The 22,449-nt window shown below is 40.7% G+C and overlaps 1 protein-coding gene across 15 annotated transcripts in view; it reads right to left on the bottom strand.

Annotated features, from left to right (window-relative positions):
• The window catches only part of ctbp1 (C-terminal binding protein 1), a 346,678-nt gene that overhangs the window by 31,446 nt on the left and 292,783 nt on the right, over positions 1-22,449 (bottom strand). For 10 of the 15 annotated variants that reach the window (XM_085975466.1, XM_085975465.1, XM_085975461.1 and 7 more), the window contains one exon: positions 9,675-9,829. In XM_085975466.1, the coding sequence (XP_085831592.1) occupies positions 9,675-9,829 (155 nt within the window). Of the gene's footprint in view, positions 1-9,674; positions 9,830-17,626; positions 17,709-22,449 lie in introns of all 15 variants that reach the window. The other 5 variants (XM_085975468.1, XM_085975460.1, XM_085975459.1 and 2 more) reach the window with 1 other exon arrangement.

Here is a 22,449-nt window from a genome sequence, read left to right as displayed (position 1 = left end):
TTTTTAATTTTGGACAAAATATAGCCTAGATGACATTGATGTAATATATTCACACCCAGGTAGGTTTGCATTTACATTTACAGCACAAACTTCCTGCTACCAGAAAGTGTCAGTGTCTATGACACCAAACCCCAGAAGAATGAGGAGAAGAAAATTGGTAGGAAAAAAAACAGGGGCCTCGATATTAAACTCCCAACATCCCATACCGAGGTGAAGGAGGGTTGGGGGGGAAAGGATTAAAGACTTAAATGTGGGAAACGTGCTCCCAACCCACCGTGCTCAGCATCTTTTTTACAGCGGCAGATATCAGAGTGTTTTGCTGTGGAAAGGCGGCCACTTAAATTAACATATTAGAATCTGGCTCCCACAGTGCAATTTGGAGTACGATTTAAAATGCACTGAGTCGGGAAACTTGGCAGTAAAAGGGAGGTGGGAGCTGCCAGCTCCACAAAGCAAGTGCCTTTTACAGCACTTCTTGTGGGCCAGGAAAACTCCACCGGCCCCTCAAGAAAGCTTCGGTCTCCCACAGCCTCGCTCTCCCCTTTCAGATCGCCGACCTCCTTCTGCCCCAAAGCTTGATGACCTCTCTCCCCCACACAAACCGCGATGTCAGACACCCCACCCCCGCACGCGATGTCCAATCCCCCTTCCCCACCTGTGATATCCGATCGCCCCCCCCGCCCGCGATGTCCGATCCCCCCGCGAGATGCCAGATTTCCCCCCCCCCACGCGATGTCCGACCCCCCCACCCCGCAAAATGCCAGATCCCCCCCCCGCGCGATGTCAGATTCCCCCCCCCCCCACCGCGCGATGTCAGATCCCCCTCCCCCCGCGATGTCAGATCCCCCCCGGCCCGCGATGTCAGATCCTCATCCCCCTGCGATTTCAATGCCCCCCTGCCCGCGATGTCAGATCCTCATCCCCCTGCGATGTCAGATCCCCTCCCCCCATGTCAGATCCCCATCACCCCCGCCTGCGATGTCCAATCTTGTCCCCATCCCACTGCTGCGATGTCCAATCATCCTGCCTGCCCTTGATGTCTGACACTCTGCCCACGATGTCCAATCTCTCCTCCACCATCCCCCAGGGATGTCCGACCTCCCCCCGCCACGATGTCCAATCATCGTGCCTGCGATATCTGACACCCCGCCCATGTCTAATCTCTCCTCCACCTTCCCCCCCCCCCCCCCGCCCCAACCCCCGTGACGTCTGATCTCTTCTCTATCCGCAATGTCCGATCCTCCCCTCCCCCCACCACCCTGTCCGTGATGCCCAATCTCTCCCCGCCCACGATGCCAGGATCTTTGGTCATTTTCGGCCTCCCCTCCAGGGCCAGGGTTTTTGTTTAAGCATTAATTTAATTTAAGAACAAAACATACTGTTCCTCAGTAAAACTTCACAGTTTTGTAGTTTTAGCACTCAAATAACTAGAGAATTTGAAGTGTATAAACTTACTGCCTAATATCAGCACATAGAATATTACAAAAAACAAAAATATTCTTTCAAAGATTCATTGTTAGTTGGTGTACATGCAAATTCAAAACATGCAAGATTGTGACTCCACTGATGAAAATATACCTTCATTTCAAGTGTGGATGAAGTAGAAAAAAGGATTTAAATGTAGCTTACTGGCCTCAAAAAGCTGAAAATCAATATGGCGAGAAAGGACAACTGGAAACTTTTTTTTTAATATTAAAAACTACATGCATACGCAGAGAGAAATTTTTTAACCCATTATACTCACTATAATTTCACTAATAGGAGCTATTAACCAAACGTTATGTGACAAGGATGCCATGACAACTTTAACATTGAAAATATTTATTACAGCACTAGCTACAGGCACAATATGTATTGCAGGTAAATGTGGACACTTTTAAAAATGAAATTTTTCACAAGAGGTTGATGTAGCACTTTGAAATGGAATACATACCCCACATATCAAATAAAAAAGATTTTAAAAAAGTATTGTAAGTGTTTCCTCTTAATAAACATTTTAGGAGTGAAGCTTGTTGAGGTGTAACAGATAGGGAGTTTATGTGGAGTGCAGTCAAAAGAACCTCGAACACCCGCTGGATTTAACCTTTGAGCAACTGAAAACTGTACTTTTACCCAAGAGATGTTATAAGCTGCAGTGATGGCCAGTACGCTTCACCAGCTTTTGATATGATGCAGATGTACAATTTGGAGTTTCACTGTCTATTCTAACTAACTTAGAAGGCGCTTAAAGATAGAAGGCTTGGGAGTGCTGTGCATCTACTGTAACACGCAGAAACACACAGTTGACATTAATATGCTCTGTACAATGTACTGTGGATGACTTCCATGAAATCTCATGGCAAGTGTAGCCATACTGCAACTGATTTCCACTGCAGACAATGCAAAACCATATCTTCCAGCTGAGCTGGTTACAGTACTGTTTCTTTTGTATTATTAAAATAGCCAGCATTACACTGCATGTATCGCAACAATACAGTGCACAAGACTGAACGGCACAGACACGAAACGTGAAATGGAACAACACCATTAAAGTGCACACTTGCAGGATGCTTTTAGGTGTTACTATCATGCTGTATTATGCATCGTTTCTCAGTCAAGAAAGCTGGCAAATGACCTATTATCGAGTCTTTGCCAGTTTCCCATTGCGACAGCACCTCATCTTCATTCAGCACTTCTCCTACCCACCTATGGCAAGCCAAGATGGGAAACCAGATATGTGGAAAATTGCAGGCACAAACCCAGAGGCAGGTATCTTTAGCTCCTATCTACACATGGGGAAAACAGAACAACTGAAGTCTCAAACGAATCTAAATAATCTTAGAAAATCAAACTATTCTTAAAATCTGTTGTCAAAATCCAATTGTACTTGGCCTATGTTGTAAAGGATAAATGCAAGAGGAAGAACTTACAAGATTTCAAAGATGCATAAGCCTATATTTTTTTTTATATAAAGCCTGACTTTATTTATGCTAATTGAGGGTAATAAAGTATAACTGTTTTTTGCAAATTAGAACAAATTTAAATACCTAAATTAGGAGAGAAAGGACTGAAAGTTGTAATAAATAGGTGGCTGCAAAAAGGATGAGCTTGTTGAAGCGAATGGAGTATTATACAAATTCTATTAAAAAATAAACTTATTGCCAATTATATCTGCAAAATAACCAGTGTTCTATCTTGGGAGAACATACAAGTGTTCAGCCTGCAGAACATAGAAACATAGAAGATAGGAGCAGGAGTAGGCCATTCGGCCCCTCGAGCCTGCTCCGCCATTCAATGAGATCATGGCTGATCATCCAAATTCAGTACCCTGTTCCTGCCTTCTCTCCATATCCCTTGATCCCTTTAGCCTCAAGAAATATATCCAACTCCTTCTTGTATATTTTTAATGAATTGGCCTCTACTGCCTTCTGTGGTAGAGAATTCCACAGGTTCACCACTCTCTGGGTGAAGAAATTCCTCCTCGTCTCTGTCCTATGCACACAGCTTAGTAAATTAAATAAACGGGATTTCCGTTTGTCCCTTTTACCTTGTTCCTCCCCTCACCCCTTTCCCTGCCTCTGTACTTGCACAACACCAGTTACATCTATAACTTTTTCTAGTTCTGATGAAAGGTCTTTGTGGTCCATGTTGGAACAAATGACAGCGGTAGGAACAGCGAGGAGGTCCTGCTGAGGGAATATCAGGAGTTAGGAGCGAAATTAAAAAGCAGGACTTCATGGGTAATAATCTCTAGATTATTGCCAGAGCCATGTGCAAATTGGCATAGAAACAGTCAGATCAGGAGAATTAACACATGGCTAAAGGGTTGCTGTGGAAAAGAGGGGTTCCTTTTCATAGGACACTGGCACCAGTACTGGGACAGGGAGCTGTACCAATGGGACGGGCTCCACCTGAAGTGGGATAGGACTCATGTCCTAGCGGAAAGGGTAAATAGGGAGGTGGCTATGGCTTTAAACTAGTAAGATGGAGGGAGGGCTCTACAAGAAATGAAACCAGCCTAAATATAAACAAAACAGGGAAGGAGAGCATAGGAAAGAATAAAGTAAGAGAGGACATTGATGGCCAAGGAACACAGAGTTACAGAACAGGAGTGTAAAAAGATGGTCAACAATAAGTGAGAGGAACTGCTATTAATAATCAGTTAAACTGTCTGTACAGCAATGCACCGCGTCCGTGATAAAACAGGGGAACTGGAGGCAATAATATATTGTGAGGAACCAGACATAGTAGGGGTTACGGAGACATGGCTGCAGAAAAATCAGGACTGGGAATTAAACATTAGAAAAGATAGAGGGGGAAAACGGGGAGGTGGAGTAGCTGTACTTATTAGGGATAACATAATGGCATTAGAAAAAAGTGACGCAGCTATCAGCAAGACAAAAATAGAATCCGTGTGGATAGAGATAAAAGATAATAAAGGATCAATCACACTAATAGGGCTAGTCTACAGATTATATCCGTGCATTTTAAAAGAATCTAGGGAAGAGATAGCAGAAGCATGACTACACATGTTTAATAATTTGTTAGAACAAGGTGTCGTGCCAGAGGACTGGTGGATAGCTAATGTAGTATAATACCTATATTTAAGAAAGGAGATAGAACATGTCCAGGGAACTACAGACCAGTCAGTTTAACATCAGTGGTAGGAAAAATAATGTAATCCCTACTAAAGGAGAAAATAGAACATCTAGAAACCAAAAATATAATAATGAATAGTCAGCAGGGTTTCAAAAGGGAAAGTCTTGCTTGACCAATCTCATTGACTTTTTTGAAGAGGTAACAGAGAGAGGAGACAAGGATAATGTAGTAGGTGTAATTTATCTAGATTTTCAAGAGGCCTTCGATAAGGTAGCACTTAATAGACTAATGAATAAGATCAGAGCATGCGGCATCAGGGGACAAGTAGCAGAATGGATAACTAGCTGGCTTCAAGACAGAAAGCAGAGAGTAGGGGTAAAAAGGTAGCTATTCACAGTGACAGAAGGTAGTAAGTGGTGTTCCACAAGGATCAGTGCTGGGACCACTGTTGTTCACAACTAATATTAACGATTTATAATTTGGAATCAAAAACACAATTCCTAAATTTGCAGAGGACACCAAATTTAGGGGGGGAAAATCGCCAATATTGAGGAGGACTACAACAAATTACAAGACGACATCAATAAACTTGCAGAATGGGCATATAATTGGCAAATGAAATTCAACACATAAATGTGAGGGATTACATTTTGGTAAGAAAAATTGGGAGGTCATATATTACTTGGAAAATACAAATCTAAGTGGGGTCGAAGAGCAAAGGGATCTCGGAGTACAATTACACAAATCACTGAAAGTAGCAACACAGGTTAACAAGGCCATAAAGAAAAGCAAACCAAGCACTCGGGTTTATTTCGAGAGGGATTAAATTGAAAAGTAGTGAAGTTATGTTAAACTTGTATCGGACCTTGGTTAGACCACACTTGGAGTACTGTGTACAATTCTGGTCGTCATATTATAAAATGGATATAGAGACACTGGAGAGGGTGCAGAGAAGATTTACAAGGATGATACCAGAAATGCAAAGGTATACCCATCAGGAAAGGATGAACAGGCTGGGTCTCTTTTATCTTGAAAAGAGAAGTCTGGAGGGGTGACCTAAAATAGAGGTCTTCAGAATTATGAAAGATTTTGATAGAGTGGATACAGAGAGTGTGTTTCCACTTGTGGGGAAGAGCAAAACTAGAGGCCATCAATATAAGATAGTCACCAAGAAATCCAATAGGGAATGTGGAACTCGATACTACAGGGAGTGGTTGAAGCGAATAGTATAGATGTATTTCAGGAGACGCTAGATAAGCATCTGAGGGAGAAGGGGATAGAGGGTTATGCTGATAGAGTTAGATGAGGAAAGACAGGAGGAGGCTCGAATGGAGCATAAACACCGGCATGGGCTGGTTGGGTCGAATAGCCTGTTTCTGTGCTGTATATCCTATGTAATCCTATGAAACGTTAACTCTGTCTCTCTCTCTCTCTCTTTCTCCACAGATGCTGCCTGACCTGCTGAGTATTTCCAGCATTTTCTGTTTTTATTTCAGATTTCCAGCATCCACAGTATTTTGCTTTTAAATTAAATAAACCTTTGACAGATTACCAGATAAAATGCTTATTGTAAGACAATGTATCATAATATCAGATTTCTGTTTGGATTCTAACTAACTATTACAGCCAAACTATCAGATTTATTTACTTTATTTCACATTCCATCCACTCTTCTTAAAACCCATTTTTTGACCAAGCTTTCATTCACTTCCTCGAACAGTCCTGCATGGCTTGATGTTGGTTTCATTCATTTATTTACATTTTCCCCCTACGTATAGTGCTCGAGGCTTTTTGTATGTTTAAGGTGCTATATAAATGCAAGTTGCTGTTGCTGCACGAATATTAGGGGTTGCATTGAAATTAAAAACTCATTCAATATAATTAGATGGGCTAGAAATTGACCTCATTGCGCTCGATTTTCAGGCGCAGAACGTGCACAATAAGGGCCAATTTTGGGGAGCAACATCCTGCACCGGGGGCATTGACACCACCATATTGCCATAGGTCCCTGCCTGAAACTGGCATTAGGCTCCTCACACATGTAAATCAGGGGCCCAACACCTATTGCAGGACGCTTGCACTCAACTGACTGACGATGAGCAAAGCAGGCTTGGCGCCCTTGATTCTTCAGTGGCTGCTGCAGCCTAAGAAGCGGCTGACGTAATAAAACTCACTACACACTTGGTTTGAGCATAAAGCAAGGCTTTAATCAACTTGTTTCAGAACATGGAGGTCTAGTTGTACTTCACTAGTTCCTTGTCTTACAAAATGTCCCTGGCAAGCTGGGGCCGACGCCCGAGTATTTATACTCCTTGGACGGCGCCACCAGCTGGCCATCCAGCGTTATTTCATGAGTAGTTTCTTGAATGATGAGATTTATAACAGCGGTCGCCACCAAAAAGATAAGTTTAAATTAAAAAACCATGTTCCTGTGGAGCAGGAGTTCGTCTCCTGGCTCCACAACACTCCGGAGAGCCACTGCTGACCCCGTCCCGTTGGCCTTCCAGCCCCCCTCTCAGGACTTAGCTTATCTGAAATTGAAACCCTTACAATGGACGAGCTGACTCTGGGGTGTGTGCCCGAAAAAACTGATCTTAACCAATTTTTAACCCAATTATTTTCCTTTGATGAGTCTATGCAAGTAGGAGCAGAATCTACACCAACCGCCCCCCACCCCCATTAAACAGCAGGCAAAGATTTCTTCTTTCTAAGCATGTTTTGCACTTGTACGCCTCGCACATCAGAGGCAATCTTCGCCCACTATGTATTTGTCTCTTCTCATTTTCTAGATTTTAATAAAGTTGCAATCAATTTTCTACAAGGATGCTTTCTACAAAGTTGGCAGAGAAATGTACTGACTATGAAAGTAACAAATTATTCCACCAGTCATTTTTTCTATTTTGTCTTCTCCAGCTGAGGTGGCTGAATGAGTAATGCGCAGTTACACACAATAGAAGGCATTCATGGAATTGTTACTTTACCATCTGCACTTTAATTTGTAATCAGAAACAGAAAGAACAAAGGGCATGAACCATTATTGGAGTAACAATATCTTATAGTAAAGCGTCATGGTTTTGAATCCACATGGGTTTTTAATCAGAAAAATGTGAAGCACTTTATGATTAATAAAAACCTTTGCAGTTCTATTTTGTGGTGTATGGGGGAGGGTATTATCACTAACAATGTATGTAAACCACAACCTAGGAATTTGACATATTAAAAATACTATCCTATGTGTTATAAATCTCATCATTCATCAAGAAACTACTCATGAAATAACGCTGGACGGCCAGCTGGTGGCGCCGTCCAAGGAGTATAAATACTCGGGCATCGGCCCAGCTTTCCAGGGCATTTTGTAAGACAAGGAGCTAGTGAAGTACAACTAGACCTCCATGTTGTGAAACAAGTTGATTAAAGCCTTGCTTTATGTTCAAACCAAGTGCGTAGTGAGTTTTATTACGTCACTATACTTAAATCAATAAAATGCTGTTTTTATAATGTTTCATGTTGTCAAACTTCCCCCTCAGCATAAAGCATCTACAAAATCTCAATCATGGGCAGTCAAGGAACTATTTTCAGGGCTGCTTGACTTACCCAGTAGCTTGTGCGACAGTGTCGCCCAGGTTTAAACACACATTTCTTTCTCTTTGTAGGATGACACTTCAACTGTCCTCTTTACAAAAATCAGGAAATCAGTGTGGGGAATTGCAGGTGCATCCCCTCATCCTCCATCCCCAAGCTGCAGAATGTTGCTACACAGAGAGGTCAGAGAGCTGCATTTGGCCCACAGAATTGCAAAAAGGTACCAACAAATTCAACAAACCTCTTTGGAGAAGTTAAGTATTTCATTGAAATAGAACAGACTTTCCTGCCGACAGCCACATGTGTGTCTTTTCAAATTGACTCATTTTATATTTTCTTCTCATGAATGATTTGTGAAGCTGGGGTTTTCTTCAAGCAGCATTAATTCTTCCACTTATACTGGAAATTTAGCCAATGGAGATGGAGCTTTGAATTACTGCAGTCATTTTTCTCATGTTTCAATTAGCAAAATGCTATTCATTTAATTCAGAGCAGCTCTTAACTAACCTTAATTACATTATATTAAAAACCATTAAAGATGGAGTGTCAGTGTCCAAACTTTTTAAAATAAAAATTTTAATGTGATAAACAATTATAATTAGCATTAAATGTTTTTAATACTTTTGGGTTCATCAGAGTGTGTTGATATGATCAGAGGGATTTGCATGAAGGCATTACTGAGCTTGACTATTGAGGGAACTGAATTATTAATAAAGATATAGTTATAAATAGAGGCACAGAGTACAAAAGCAAGGAAGTTATGATGAATCTTTATAAAGCACAGGCTCGGCCACAACTGGAGTATTGCGTCCAATTCTGGGCTTCGCACTTTAGGAAGGATGTGAAGGCTTTAGAGAAGGTGCAGAAAAGATTTACAAGAATGATTCTAGGAATGTGGATAGACTGGAGAAGCTGGGGTTACTCTCCTTAGAGTAGAGAAGGTTGAGAGGAGATTTGATATAGAGGTATTCAAAATCATGAGGGGTCTAGACAGAGTAGATAGAGAGAAACTGTTCCCATTGGCGGAAGGGTCGAGAACCAGAGGACACATATTTAAGGAGACAGGCAAAAGAACCAAAGGCGACATGAGGAAAAACTTTTTTACGCAGCGAGTGGTTAGGATCTGAAATGAACTGCCTGAAAGGTGGTGGAGGCAGATTCAATCGTGGCTTTCAAAAGGGAATTGGATAAGTACCTGAAGGAAAAATTTTTGCAGGGCTATGGGGAAAGGGCGGGGGAGTGGGACTAGCTGAAGTGCTCTTGCAGAGAGCAGGCACGGGCTCGATGGGCCGAATGGCCTCCTTCTGTGCTGTAACTATTCTATGATTCTATGATAATAGCACTCAATGCTTAAACAAAATCTGAAATGGGTAGAACAAAATAGAAATGTTACATTTAATTATAATTCTTGAATGGCAAGGCAACCTAATTATTATTATATTGTATATATATATATATTAAAATATTGTCAACAAGTATTAAAAGATTTTAAATTTAGAGATTCTTGTGCTCACCTTTTCATGAATCTCCTGTGTGGATTGTGCATCACAGAAAGCTACTGTAGCTACATCTTTTAGAATGGGCATTTCTACGGTGCAATCCCGGCCGTCCAGCAGTGCCACCAGGGGGCGTGGATGCATGGGGCCATTCATAATAGGAGGACGAATGCCTAGAGTCAAAAGGAAATACAAAAATTGTGTAAGGTTTTATGATGTGAGTACTTAAATGCATTTCCAGCTGTCATGCAAATTATACTCCAAATTTTCTTGGACAGACTGCTCATCGAAGTACAAGAAAAGCCTCGCAGACCTACATATGGAGAAGAGGAATGTTACTACTGCTCTTTTAGGGATTCTGAACCTTTCGTGGACATATTTGCACTTTCCAGTTCAAATAGATTAGATTACTTATACAAGTGTTCAGCAGAAAGGGATAACTAGCCAAACCAGAGGTTAAGGAACACTCAACCGGTTATTATAGTTAACTGGGCCTAATAAATACTGGAGATGCAGTTAAAAGTCAGAAAACATAATCCGAGCCAAAAAGAATAATGAATGAACAGTTACACTTTGTGGCCATACACAATTATCAAATGCAAATTGCTTCTAAAGATCCACTTAAACCGAGTAACTAACAAAGTATTTCTTTGAGCAAGAGCAATTAACTATCTATTTGGTCAGTGATGCAGATAGCGCGGTTTTAAACAGGACAGCACAGTGGCCCAGCACGTTGGTACACAATGGAGTGGTAGGGCAAGCTGCAATTTCTCTACAGAGCAAGTTTCTAACCTGAACTGTACCACCAAAAGGTGGTGAGGAGGAGACCGTTCCCACAGAGGAGAGAGGGAGGGAAAATCAGAAGGCTAGTCACCCAAGGCACATCTGCGCACTTCCTGCGGCTACCTACACAACAGCACTTTACAAACATACATACATGTTCTATTAGCATACCAAGTCTCTGATTTTAAAAAGTCTACACAGTAAAGCTCTCTGTGAATACATTTAGTACATTTCCCATCAGATTCCGACGAAAGATGGCCAACTATTTTGTTCTATAGACCGTCTCAGTGAAGCTTGATCAACTTCAGTCGAAGAGCCATGGTTATATTGGAGATCATATTGGGTTTTTTTGTTCACGTGGAGGGTGCCGGGTGGAATTCGTGTGTGTGCCATACAGATGAACCAAAAATAATAATTCCTTGCAAATTCCTACCCTGGGTAGATTTTTCATTCTTAAAAAGCCGAGATATAAAAAAGGGGAAAATACAAATATTAAACAAATAAATAGAAAACCCTGGAAAGCTCAGCTGGTCAGTCAGTCACTTTCGGGTGCGATCTGAAAATCTCTTTCTTTCAGACATTAACCAACTTGCCACAGTTAATCCCAGACCTGAAGGGAATGCTGCATGAGGAAAGATTGACCACCTTGAGTCTTTTCTCTCTTGAAAAAAGACTGGGAGGGAATATCATAGAGCACAGGAGGAGGCCATTCAGCCTGTCGTGCCTAAGCCGGCTCTTTGAAAGAGCTGTCCAATTAGTCCTACTCCTCTGCTCTTTCCATGTAGCCCTGCAACTTTTTTTCCCCTTTTCAAGCATATATCCAAGAATCAGATACCTTTCAGACAGTGCACTTTTCCTCAGGGGTTTCCACCGATCTTCCGAAGTTACCACATAGGGGGAACGCCTATGGAAATTACTGGCATATATTTGCATTGCAACACCAGCTGTTTACACAATCTCTGAAATTAGTTCTTCTCAGAGAAAGAGCCAGGAAACCGAGAGCTTCACAAACTCAAAGCAGCACAGGACATAATGCAAACTTTACCACGTGCTAAATGAACATTATTCTTTTCCTTTTAAATGAAGAAAACATTGCAATAGAAAGGGTTTTCTCCTCTATCTTTAAATCATAAAAAAAGAGTCACAGAAGGCGGCCATTCGGCCCATCGTGCCTGTGCTGGCTATTTGAAAGAGCTATCCAATTAGACCCACTCCCCTGTTCTTTCCCCATAGCCCTGTAAATTTTTCCTTTTCAAGTGTATATCCAATTCCCTCTTGAAAGTCAGAATTAGATATGCTTCCACCACCCTTTCAGGCAGTGCTTTCCAGATCATAACAACCCTCCTCATCCCCCCCTCATTACTCTTTTTACCTTTTTAAATTTTAGCTTTTGGAGTTAATACTAAGCATCACTGAGGTAGCTGGAGTCTCAGACAGGTACAGTTGCAGATATCTGTCATGGAAAGGGGGTGAAATTGCCCGAGCCGGTGGATGGGAGTGTAACAGCAGGGACATGCTGCAAAGGTCTTAGCTGCAGCAAACTGAAAATGATGTGTCGAGCAAAGAGCGATTTGATTTATTTTCATTTGTAAACAGGTACATTTTGTGTAAAGGTACATTCTCAATTGTGACTTTACAGGTTGTTACTGGCAGAACTGCCGTTATTGACTCGATGGTTGGTGAAAATTTTATCTAGCAATTCTACTTCTAACACTTGCACCTACTAGAAAGCAGCCAATGCATTTAGAACTTTGAAAGGCCCAACAAACATCTTTCTCTGCAAGGATGATCTCCTTCAAAAACTTGCTTTCTTTCTGATTTTGCTTTTTAAATTAATAGGATATTACATAAAACAGAAAGCTCCTCATTTTCTAGGTACAGGAAACTTTCTGGTATCCGGCACTGACGGGACTGAGCTGGTGCCGTACCATCAAAACTGCCGTAGAAACTAGCGCTAATGTTAAAACATACGGAGCTTTTGAGCTCCGTGTGAATCAACAAACCCTTCAAAACAGTCGGCCGCAGCTTAAAAGCGTCTCTGTAGCTAAACAACAGCTTCAGCTAGACCTTGCAGAGCCTGACTGGGAAAAAAAAGCAACAAGAAGTAAAAAAACTTATAGGAAACGGCTCCTGAATTTTGCCGGTAGATAGAGCTTTCCGGACATTTCCGGTTAAACGAAAGTTTCCTGTACTTTAATGGGCAAGTTTTTTTTTTTGGGGGGGGGGGGGGGGGGAATCTATTTTCTCATTCTTACTGTATAATACAACAGCTACAACTGAGGGTCCTGGTGGCCTATTCTCAGACTTCTGCCAAAGCTGCTCTTGACCTGGCTGTCAGGTGAGCAAGAGGGGGCCAGCAATAATTTGTTCCCGGATTTCGCCATGTTCTTCTGCTCGGGGCCGTTGCGCACGCGCACAGCAGAGGTCTGCAATCCAGAAGAATGGCAGTCCGTATGAACATCTGGTTACTTCTTACTCCAACACCACTGAAACTACCAATTGCTTTTTGAAATCATTAAAAATAATTGGATGGTTGTTAATTTTGAGTCTCAACTAATATATACAGTACATATATATATATTTTTTAAAAGCAACATTGAACAATTGGCCCTCTCACACAATTTATACAGGTACTTGGAAATCCCATCATCAACTTGTACTAATTAGCACTCATCGTGCAACTGGGAAGGAACATATTTTTTCAATTCCATGAACGGTTCTTGGAAAACAGTTTATGGAATTGAAAAAATATGGTTAGGCACGCACCTCAATTAGATTTTTGGGATATAGAGCAATAAGCTGGTACTAACTGAGTGGAACAGAACATAATTGTTGAATGCGATTTACTAGCAAGCTCAGTCCCAAACAGGTCCAAGTTTTTACCTACAGCTCTAAATTAATACTTTAAATAACAATTATTTGCTTGTGTTAATAAGCCAATGCTGATACCCATCAAGAGCTCCAAGGCAACAGGAGAAATGACTGTAAATATAAGCTGTTCATAACTTTTAATGATTTTGCCACAGTTAAGATTTGATAAAACAATTATTCAGTTAAACAAAATAAGATATCCTTTCCTTAAAAAACTAGCTTAAGCATGCAGACTAAAACTTTGAAAAACTTGTTCTTGATCCAACAATTTATTTAGCCACGCGAACTGTATGTTAAAGTTACAAGATTTTTAAACAAATATGCAGGATTCTTGTAACTAACTGCTCAACGCTTTCAGCTTATTTTGTCTAGGCACAATCAGGCTGTTGGCACAATAGACAGATTTTTGAACGATAAGGGAGTTGAGCGTTATGGGGAGCGGGCAGGAAAGTGAAGTTGAGGCCAAGATCATATCAGCCATGATCTTGTTGAATGGCGGAGCAGGCTCAAGGGGACAAATGACCTACTCCTGCTCCTATTTCTTAATAGAAGGGATAGCTCAGCTAGCATGCTTCTAACCAATTCAAAATGTTAACTGAAAATGCTAAGCATCTCTTAGTTTAAAGAAGATGCTCTTTGAAGCCAATGTTCAACCGCTTTGATCACAATGGTTCCCACCTCCAAATTAGATGGCAAGGCCTGGAAGGCACTGGATAAAAAGAGTAAGCAAGTGTTTAGAGTAGGCTGTATTGTATGGAGAGAAGTAGTTAAAATAATAAAAGTAGAAGAGAAAGAATTTGTAGAGAACACAGACCGAAAAGAGGAAAGACAGAGAAAGCAAAAGTGTATACATTTTAATTTCATTTTAAATGTGCGCTTATTTTAGTTGTACATGGCTAATAGCAGAGTAATAAAGGTATCTAGAATTTCTCGGCACTTCGGTAGTCCAATAGTTAAAGAGTCTTGGGGAAATTATGTACATGTACTCAAAGAGTTTCCATTGATCTTAATCTCTGTTATTGCTCTCAGTATCAAGTTTCTTCTATTAATTTTAGCTAGAAATTTATGCCTTCATTCCACTCTGTCCCGACATGAAGCTTTATGAGCACGGCTATTGTTTGAAAAGGTTCATCCAACCTTCCGTTTATTGGGCAATTCGTAGCAGGATCAGGGTTTCATTTTAAAGAAAAGTTAATCTGGCTACTGAGCTTTACTAGCCTGGTAGAATTGATATAGAATAAAGTAGATGTTTAAAGTCTGCTCTTTAACAATGCTGCTGGGGTTATGAATTCTTTTTCTTAAAAGCATAGTATATTCTAAGCAAAGACAGAAAATAACCATCAGAGTTTTTGAGGAAACAGGACATTGTGGTTGAAAGATGCACACTACCTTAAATCAATTGTCATTGTTTGTAGATTTGAGTGAGTGAGTGAGTGAGTGAGTGTGAGAGTGTGAGAGTGTGAGAGTGTGAGTGTGTGAGTGTGTGAGTGTGTGAGTGTGTGTGAGTGAGTGTGAGTTCAGTTTAAACCGAAAACTACATCGGTGTGTCAGAGGCAGACACTGCAAGGTGCAATGGTTGATTACTGCACGTTGCTCAATTAGTCCCCGGACAAGAACTGAACACAAAAATACACTTACACAATGTTAACTAGCTGATGCTTCCTCCTGTATGTGAACCAACTGCTGATCTGCAAATATAGAGGTTTATTTACAGCGCTCAAAATAACTAACTCAGAGCTCCCAAGCAAGTGCTCCTTTAGAATCTACTGACCACAGAAGCATTAGAGTATTCTAAGATAATAAGCCATTTTAGTCACCAGGTCTTTTCATTGAGGGACATTTTGCTGTTGTTCCCTCCTTAATGTGATAAACATACACTAGTACCTCACTCAAAAGGCAATTATTTCTGTGTCATTCGCGATTAGGAATGCCTGCAGGTTAATCAACCATGAGCCCGACCCGATCCTGGCCCAACACTCAGCAATTTGGCCTTTCCCAAGCCTGGAAATCGTGGGGCCAATTGCCTAGCTGGCTGAGATCAGCTAACTCAGTACAGATAAGGAATCAAACTGGCACAGAAGAATCACAGAATCATAGAAATGATGGCACAGAAGGAGGCCATTTGGCCCATCGTGTCTGTGCCGGCTGAAAAAGAGCTATCCAGCCTAATGCCACTTTCCAGCTCATGGTCCGTAGCCCTGTGGGTTACAGCACTTCAAGGTGATTTGTATGGCTCAGTACAAACCATGTGGTGCATGTATTCACTGGGCCACAAGGCAAGCTGGACTAGAACTAAACTGTTTAAATACTTGGGATCATTCAACTTTTAACTTCACACAATGATGTTTGAACAGAATTGGCCACTTACAAAAAATACACTTTCACAATGTTTAGATATACATTATTTCACACTTGGAAAAAAAGAATTGCATGTTTTGTTTTTTAAGATGGTTTGTGGTTCCATCATGGAGCTAAAATGGAAACTATAAATCCAAATCATACCCATAATTTTACAATTTTACGCACTTGGCAAGAATTCTGAAGGTTGTAGCTACATCGGCCTGGCATAGAACCGTTTAGAATTTACTGTGCCAATTTGGTTTAAGTAAATATAACTGACAGAGGTTCTGCTAATAAGATGAAAGATTGCCAAGGAAACAACTATTCCGCTTTCTCATATGACATGGAAATGCAGGATAAATTCGGATGAGGAAGGCCACCTGGTCCACTTCAGCTCCCATCAAAATACCGACACTCGATCACAGCACCCAACTTTCTCTTAAAATGATCCCAAATTTTTAATTAGCTCAGTTATAATAATAAAATTATTTTTGATTACAAGAGAGCTGTAAAGATAGTTTAGAAAAGTGTTAAAAACCCATTCGCTAAGTGCACCACATACATGCTGTACGCATTTTTTAAGAAATAAATGATTAGCTACAGTACATATAGAACATTCAGTTTGTTCGTCTGCTTCAGTTTATGAAATACATGCCTTTCATCTCCAACTTACATAAAATTGACTGCAACTTATTTCTTTTAAATGATTTTAGCCTCTACCTTCACCCTCATTTTTCTATCCACCCCATTAGAGTCTCCACACTACAAACCCTCTGGGGCCAAGAAAGCAGACAAGTGATCATGCATCCAGGGCTCCGCTAAGGCCATTTTGAACCAGCAGCCAGATGTGCGCAATATATCCAGTGGCCGTTCTTTGATTTTCCCTCCTAATCTGTGGGAAGACTTTCAGCCTCTGGTTCATGCAGCGAACAACACAGAAATTGGGAATTCAATTGGGGCATGTTACTACTCCATGACACGACGTGTTGGGATTCCAATGTTCTGCATCACTTGAACAGAAGTTCCTTTTACTTGGCTTTAATATTGCTCATTTTCCCGAGCAGAGAAATACCTTTGCTACCCTGCAGGTGCCTCCATTTGAAGTATGAGTGGACTTGGCCACCTACTGATAGACTCTGGTTCCCAGGTAGTTCATGGGACAGATCACAGAATCTCTCTGGTTCCCAGGTAGTTCATGGGACAGATCACAGAATCTCGCAGCACAGAAGGAGGCCATTCGGCACGTCGTGCCTGTGCCATCTCTTTGAAAGAGCTCTCCAATTAGTCCCACTCCCCTGCTATTTCCATGCAACAGGCTCACCATTGGATCAGTCCTGCTAACTGATCAAGAGCTAAATTATCTTCAACACTAAGTGTTTGACGAGAGTGATTTGCATGCAAGTACGTTTTGCGCACTGGGGTTAAGAAAGGCACAATACTCAGAATTTAAGCAGTGGATTCCCTCGTTCACTTACTTTTTTTTAAAATGAAGGCTCTCAATATAGTCAAAACTTGTCATTACAAATTTTTGGGCACAACAAAAATATACTTGTTCTTATTGGGAGCCATTTTACCAAGGTTTGATTGCCTATTCTGACTAGAGTGGAGCTTAAGTAAAAGATGAGGTAAAGGCCTGTGATAATGGGAAATTTGTAGAAACAATACGTATTATAATGAATTCCAATTGCACAGCATTATGATGTATTAATTCTAGAGTCACTAAAAGCTGCAAAAATCTTAAAATTAAAATGTGCTGCTTTTGTACTTAAAAACTTAACTAACGCAGTTTCAGATGTAGTTCTTTGTACAAACAGGTCTATAAACGGCCAGACATGCTAAAATCAATATTCAATGAGCTACGGCAGCAAGAATGAATTTCATTAAGAGACAATTATTGATGTAACAGCTTCTTTTTTGCTTGCGTTGGCTTTGCACTACAGGGTAGAAAGTTCATAAAAGCAATGAAAAGGACCCACTGTGCATACTGTAGTCATTTTTGTGTAAAAAAATCTTCATTGCTTCATCTGTTGGAACCCAGCGATAGCCATAATGCTTTTTCTAAACATAATTAATAGACAACGTATTATTAATAAAGTGTAAAACAAGTGTGCACTGCTATTCACATTCTGTGTAAATGAAGCTTTAATGCAAACAAGCGTATCAACCTGAAATGACCCTCAAGCTGGATACTGCCCTTTTAAAGTTCCTATTCTACAGTACAGTTTCTTGTAAAAATAAAATGAATGAGTAAAATACTGTAGTTCAATTAAAGTTACCCGATCACAATTCATGACGTTGAAATAGTCACAGATTTCTTAAATTTTACATTCAAAGCCTGAAATGTAGAAAGCATGAATTTCTATTCAATATTCACCCCCCCCCCTACTTAAGTGCGAGTTGTGCTGCTGTACTGGACCAGTAACATGCTACATATTAACTGAGACACAGTGCCGTTTGTTCAGTGGCTCACACAGCAGCTTGACGTGTTTTGCCTTCACCATGCCTTCCTTCATGCAGGAAGAAAATTCTGTACTTATTTATTTTTCTATTTGTTGGTTTAAAATATTTTAGAATAGCGCCATCCAGGATGAGTATAACTGCAGGTTATGGCATTTGTTAGTGACATTCCAGAATTGTCAAAATAAGGGTTTAGTAAATAAGGTTATTTTAAGCTTTTAAAATACATTACAGCAATTATGAGCATGAAGATTGATACCATTCTCATACGATTATATTGTATATTCAAATAAAAGAGTCACAATATATCATGAATATGCCAGGTATTTTCAATAATCTAAAACTCCATGGCAATTTAGGTATAAAAAGTTATATTAACTCATTTTCTATTGATCTATCATTCTTGCTAAAGGCATGCAAAATTAGCAGATTGCCACGTGCTAGGGTATCAATACAGCAACAGCGGTGAAAAGACCCTGTCCTTTCAATTAGAGTGCTCCATTATTACTGTTAGTGTCAAAAGGAAGATAAATTTAAGAAAATCTCATTAGCCTACTCCCTACTTCAAATGCAAGACTGAGCCTATGATTTTTCTTAACTCTTTAAACTAAACCTTCTAAAATCTTGAGACTTTTGTTAAAAATATATTTCATACAAGCAATTACTAAGCTTCATACAGGTTCAGCAAATGCTGCACTGGACCCCACTTAGCACCCATTCTTTTTACCGTATACACTTGTGCATGAAGATGACTTTTATGTTACTGCTTGGCTAATGGAAGTGAGGGAGGGCTGTCTTATGTGCAAGTCATTGCAGTAGATGCTAATCTACTTGTGTGAAACCGGAGCAGACTGCCACAGCTGACTAAGCCGTATTTAAACTGTGTCCTTGCTCAATTTCCTGAGGAAGACAACCAATCTCAGGTGAACTTCCAATAAGATAAAAGCTCTCTGAAAATTTTTGACAGCTCCTGCGAGTAATCGAACAAAATTCTAATCTACGCTTAAAAGTCACACTCGCAGCTCAGACCAGCCATTCTAAAAGGGTGGGAGGGGCTCAAGAAAAAAACTTGGGTATAAATAAGAAATTGGCTGATGGGTAAGGTGAGTGGTGCTGGGGCATTAGTGCTGACTGCAGGGTCCCAGGGATTCATGTTTTGACCTCTACTGGTTGAAATTTGCATCAAGACCTGGATTGTGAAGGTTAAGATGCTAAACTAAGAGAGATAATTGTACCGGAGGAGACAACTACTGCATTACAAAATGACTGACAAAATAAGTGGATATGACATATGGGTAGCCTTTGAAGTGTTTTTCACTCCAATGAAAACACTAATCTTTTAGCATTTTATTTACACATGCTAGATTTTGGGAGGAAATTCATTCCATGGTGCCTGGTAATTGACACCTCATTTTCTGATTGTTCTGATGATGAAATTAATGCAGTACTTATTAATAAATGGTAGGAGGTTATCTTCCTCTGGTAGCATGCTACCAAACACACTTTTGTAAAATTCATGTGTGCTTTTCTAACAGTTGTTAACCTGCTTATTTTAAACAGTTCGACGATTGCATTGAAAAAAAAAGGAATTTTACGCACACATTAAGCAGTGTACTAACAGAGGAAATTAAACTCCTAAATCATCATAGTACATTTATCTATAGTTTGAGATAAAATTAATGAGCATTTAGAAATGCCCAAATTAATCAAAGACACCCACAGCATGAATTTGTTAAAGGCAAGTTGTGTTTGAAAAATTTATTGAGTAATTTAAAGAAGTGACCAACTTGACATAACGGGAATGCAGTAGGTGTAATGTAGAATAGATTTTCCGAAGGTGCTCAGTATAGGGTCTCACAAGGTGTCTTGTTACAAAAATTGAGGCAAGTGGAATAGAGAAAAAGTAGCAGCATGGATAGAACGTTGGTTGACAGACAGGAAGACTTGGGGTAAAGGGTATTGCCCAGGCCAAAAATGGTGTAGCCTAAGTATCAGTGCTGCATCTGATTTTTACTCTTGGTGCCCACGTCGATGTTTTGGTCTTGGGCATTGAGAGCGCACTCTCGGAAAATGCTGAAAACACAAAAGAGGTTTAGCAAATAGAAAGGGAGATTGTAGGAGACTTCAGGAAGATGTGGACAGATTAACAGAATGGACAGACAGGTGGCTGTTGCAACTTTGTGTGGATACAGGTGTGGAATACATTTTGGGAGTAAAAACTAGGAATGGGAGGATACACTCAATGGAAAGATGCTGAAGAATGTGGATGGGCAGAGTGACCTACAGGTTCAAATGCATAATACTCTGAAAGAGGAAGACTACACGCAGATTAAGCGATAAAAAGGCACTTTGTGTTTTATAAATAGGGGAATAAAGTACAAGAGTAAAGAAGTAGTGATGAATTTGTACAAAACATTGGCTAGGGCACAGCTGGAGGACTGCGTGCAGTTTTGGGTGCAGTAGCTTAAGAACATATGAAATAGGAGCAGGAGTAGGCCATACAGCCCTCGAGCCTGCTCCGCCATTCACTAAGATCATGGCTGATCATCGACCTCAACTCCACTTTCCCGCACTATCCTCATATCTCTCGATTCCCCCAGAGTCCAAAAGTCTATCGATCTCAGCCTTGAACATACTCGACAATTCAGAATCCACAGCCCTTTGGAGGTAGAGAATTCCAAAGATTCACAACCCTCTTAGTGAAGAAATTCCTCCTCATCTCAGCCTTAAATGGCCAACCCCTTATCCTGAGACTATGCCCCCTAGTTCTAGACACTCCAGCCAGGGGAAACAACCTCTCAGCATCTACCCTGTCAATCCCCCTCAGAATCTTATATATTTCAATGAAATCACCTCTCAGTCTTCTAAACGCCAGAGAGTATAGGTCCAATCTACTCAATCTCTCCTAATAGGACAACCCTCTCATCCCAGGAATCAATCCAGCAAACCTTTGTTGCACCGTCTCCAAGGCAAATATATCCTTCCTCAGAGAACTAGGCCAAAACTATGCGCAGTACTCCAGGTGTGGTCTCACCAAAGACCTGTACAATTGTAGAAAGACTTCCTTACTCTTGTTCTCCAACCCCCTTGAATTAAAGGCCAACATGCCATTTGCCTCCCTAATTGCTTGCTGCACCTGCATACTAAGTGTTCTTTAAGTTTGCCACGGCTTACCTACCATCATACCTTTTAATCTAATTCCCCAATCTACCTTAGCCAACTGATTATGATACTGGACTAGGAACCCACAGACTGTGCATTTAAATCCCACCATGGCACGCTGCGAAACTGAATTCAATAAATGTATTAGTTGGTGGGCTAGCACCAGAAAATGGCGGAAACCATTTTCTTTGGGGTTTCTGAGGCTCTGCCGCCGAAAGGACGGCGGACGAGCGGGAGAACCGCCGCGGAAATTCATGCCAAAAGGTGCATGAGCTTGCAAATAAGGCAAGAGTCAACACTGTAGGAATCACCGACTTACTAGGTTTCTGCATAACTATTTCCTACTTTCGTAAAATATGCTTTTGTACTTGCGCCATAAAGCAAACTTGGGGTGGTGGCGATTTTAGCTCAACAGGTTTCCGGTGGGAGACCACTGGTTTCAGTTAGTTTCCCACCTGCCCACGGCAGTATGAGACCACAGCGGTGGAAGCCATCGCCCCTCATTAACTTGCTGCTAGTCCACTTCCTGTTTTGAAATTGTTGCAAGTAGTAAAATTGGGTTGGGCTGAACCTGTGAATCACCAAATTAATTTTCAGTTGGAACCCTCTGGTGACTTCTGATAATCTAGGAATGATACAGGAATACTATTGTCATTACAGATTTTAAGGATGGTGGTAAACCCTTATATTTTGCCTCTTTCCACTCCAATGGCATCATTTCCCCTCCAGCCAAGAAAATGCGAAGTAATGAGTTGTAGATTTTTCAATGGCTGTGGTAAGTGGTGCTGTGTTAGCAGGCAGCAGCAGCAGCAGGAGTAGTAAGTTAAAGGGTGAACAGTCTCTCACACCCCACTTCACTGGATGGAAAGATTTCATTTGTGTGCTAGTTTCAGCAACAAAATGGAGATAAATAATAAAGAAGACAATAACGTTACACCAAACAGAGGGGAAATCTTCCCCTGTAATGTTCTGTGCAGGAACCGGACTGGCAAAAACTGAATCCTCTGTTGAGGCAAGTTGAGAACATCCCACTTGAACTTTCAACTTTTTGGTCTCAGCCACCAGAAAGCTACTGCAACCAAATATTAAAAAAATATAAATATGCCATCTGGATTGCAAGTTTAATGCTTATTTTTGGTGAAAGTACAAACAATAGGCCTTTCCTCTCCTCCTGAAATAA

The sequence above is a fragment of the Somniosus microcephalus genome, chromosome 2, assembly GCF_052327205.1.
Source record: "Somniosus microcephalus isolate GS21.2 chromosome 2, FLI_Smic_1.0, whole genome shotgun sequence".
NCBI lineage: Eukaryota > Metazoa > Chordata > Chondrichthyes > Squaliformes > Somniosidae > Somniosus > Somniosus microcephalus.
The sequence above is the reverse complement of the archived record's forward strand: the minus strand, read 5'-3'. Positions and strand labels throughout refer to the sequence as shown.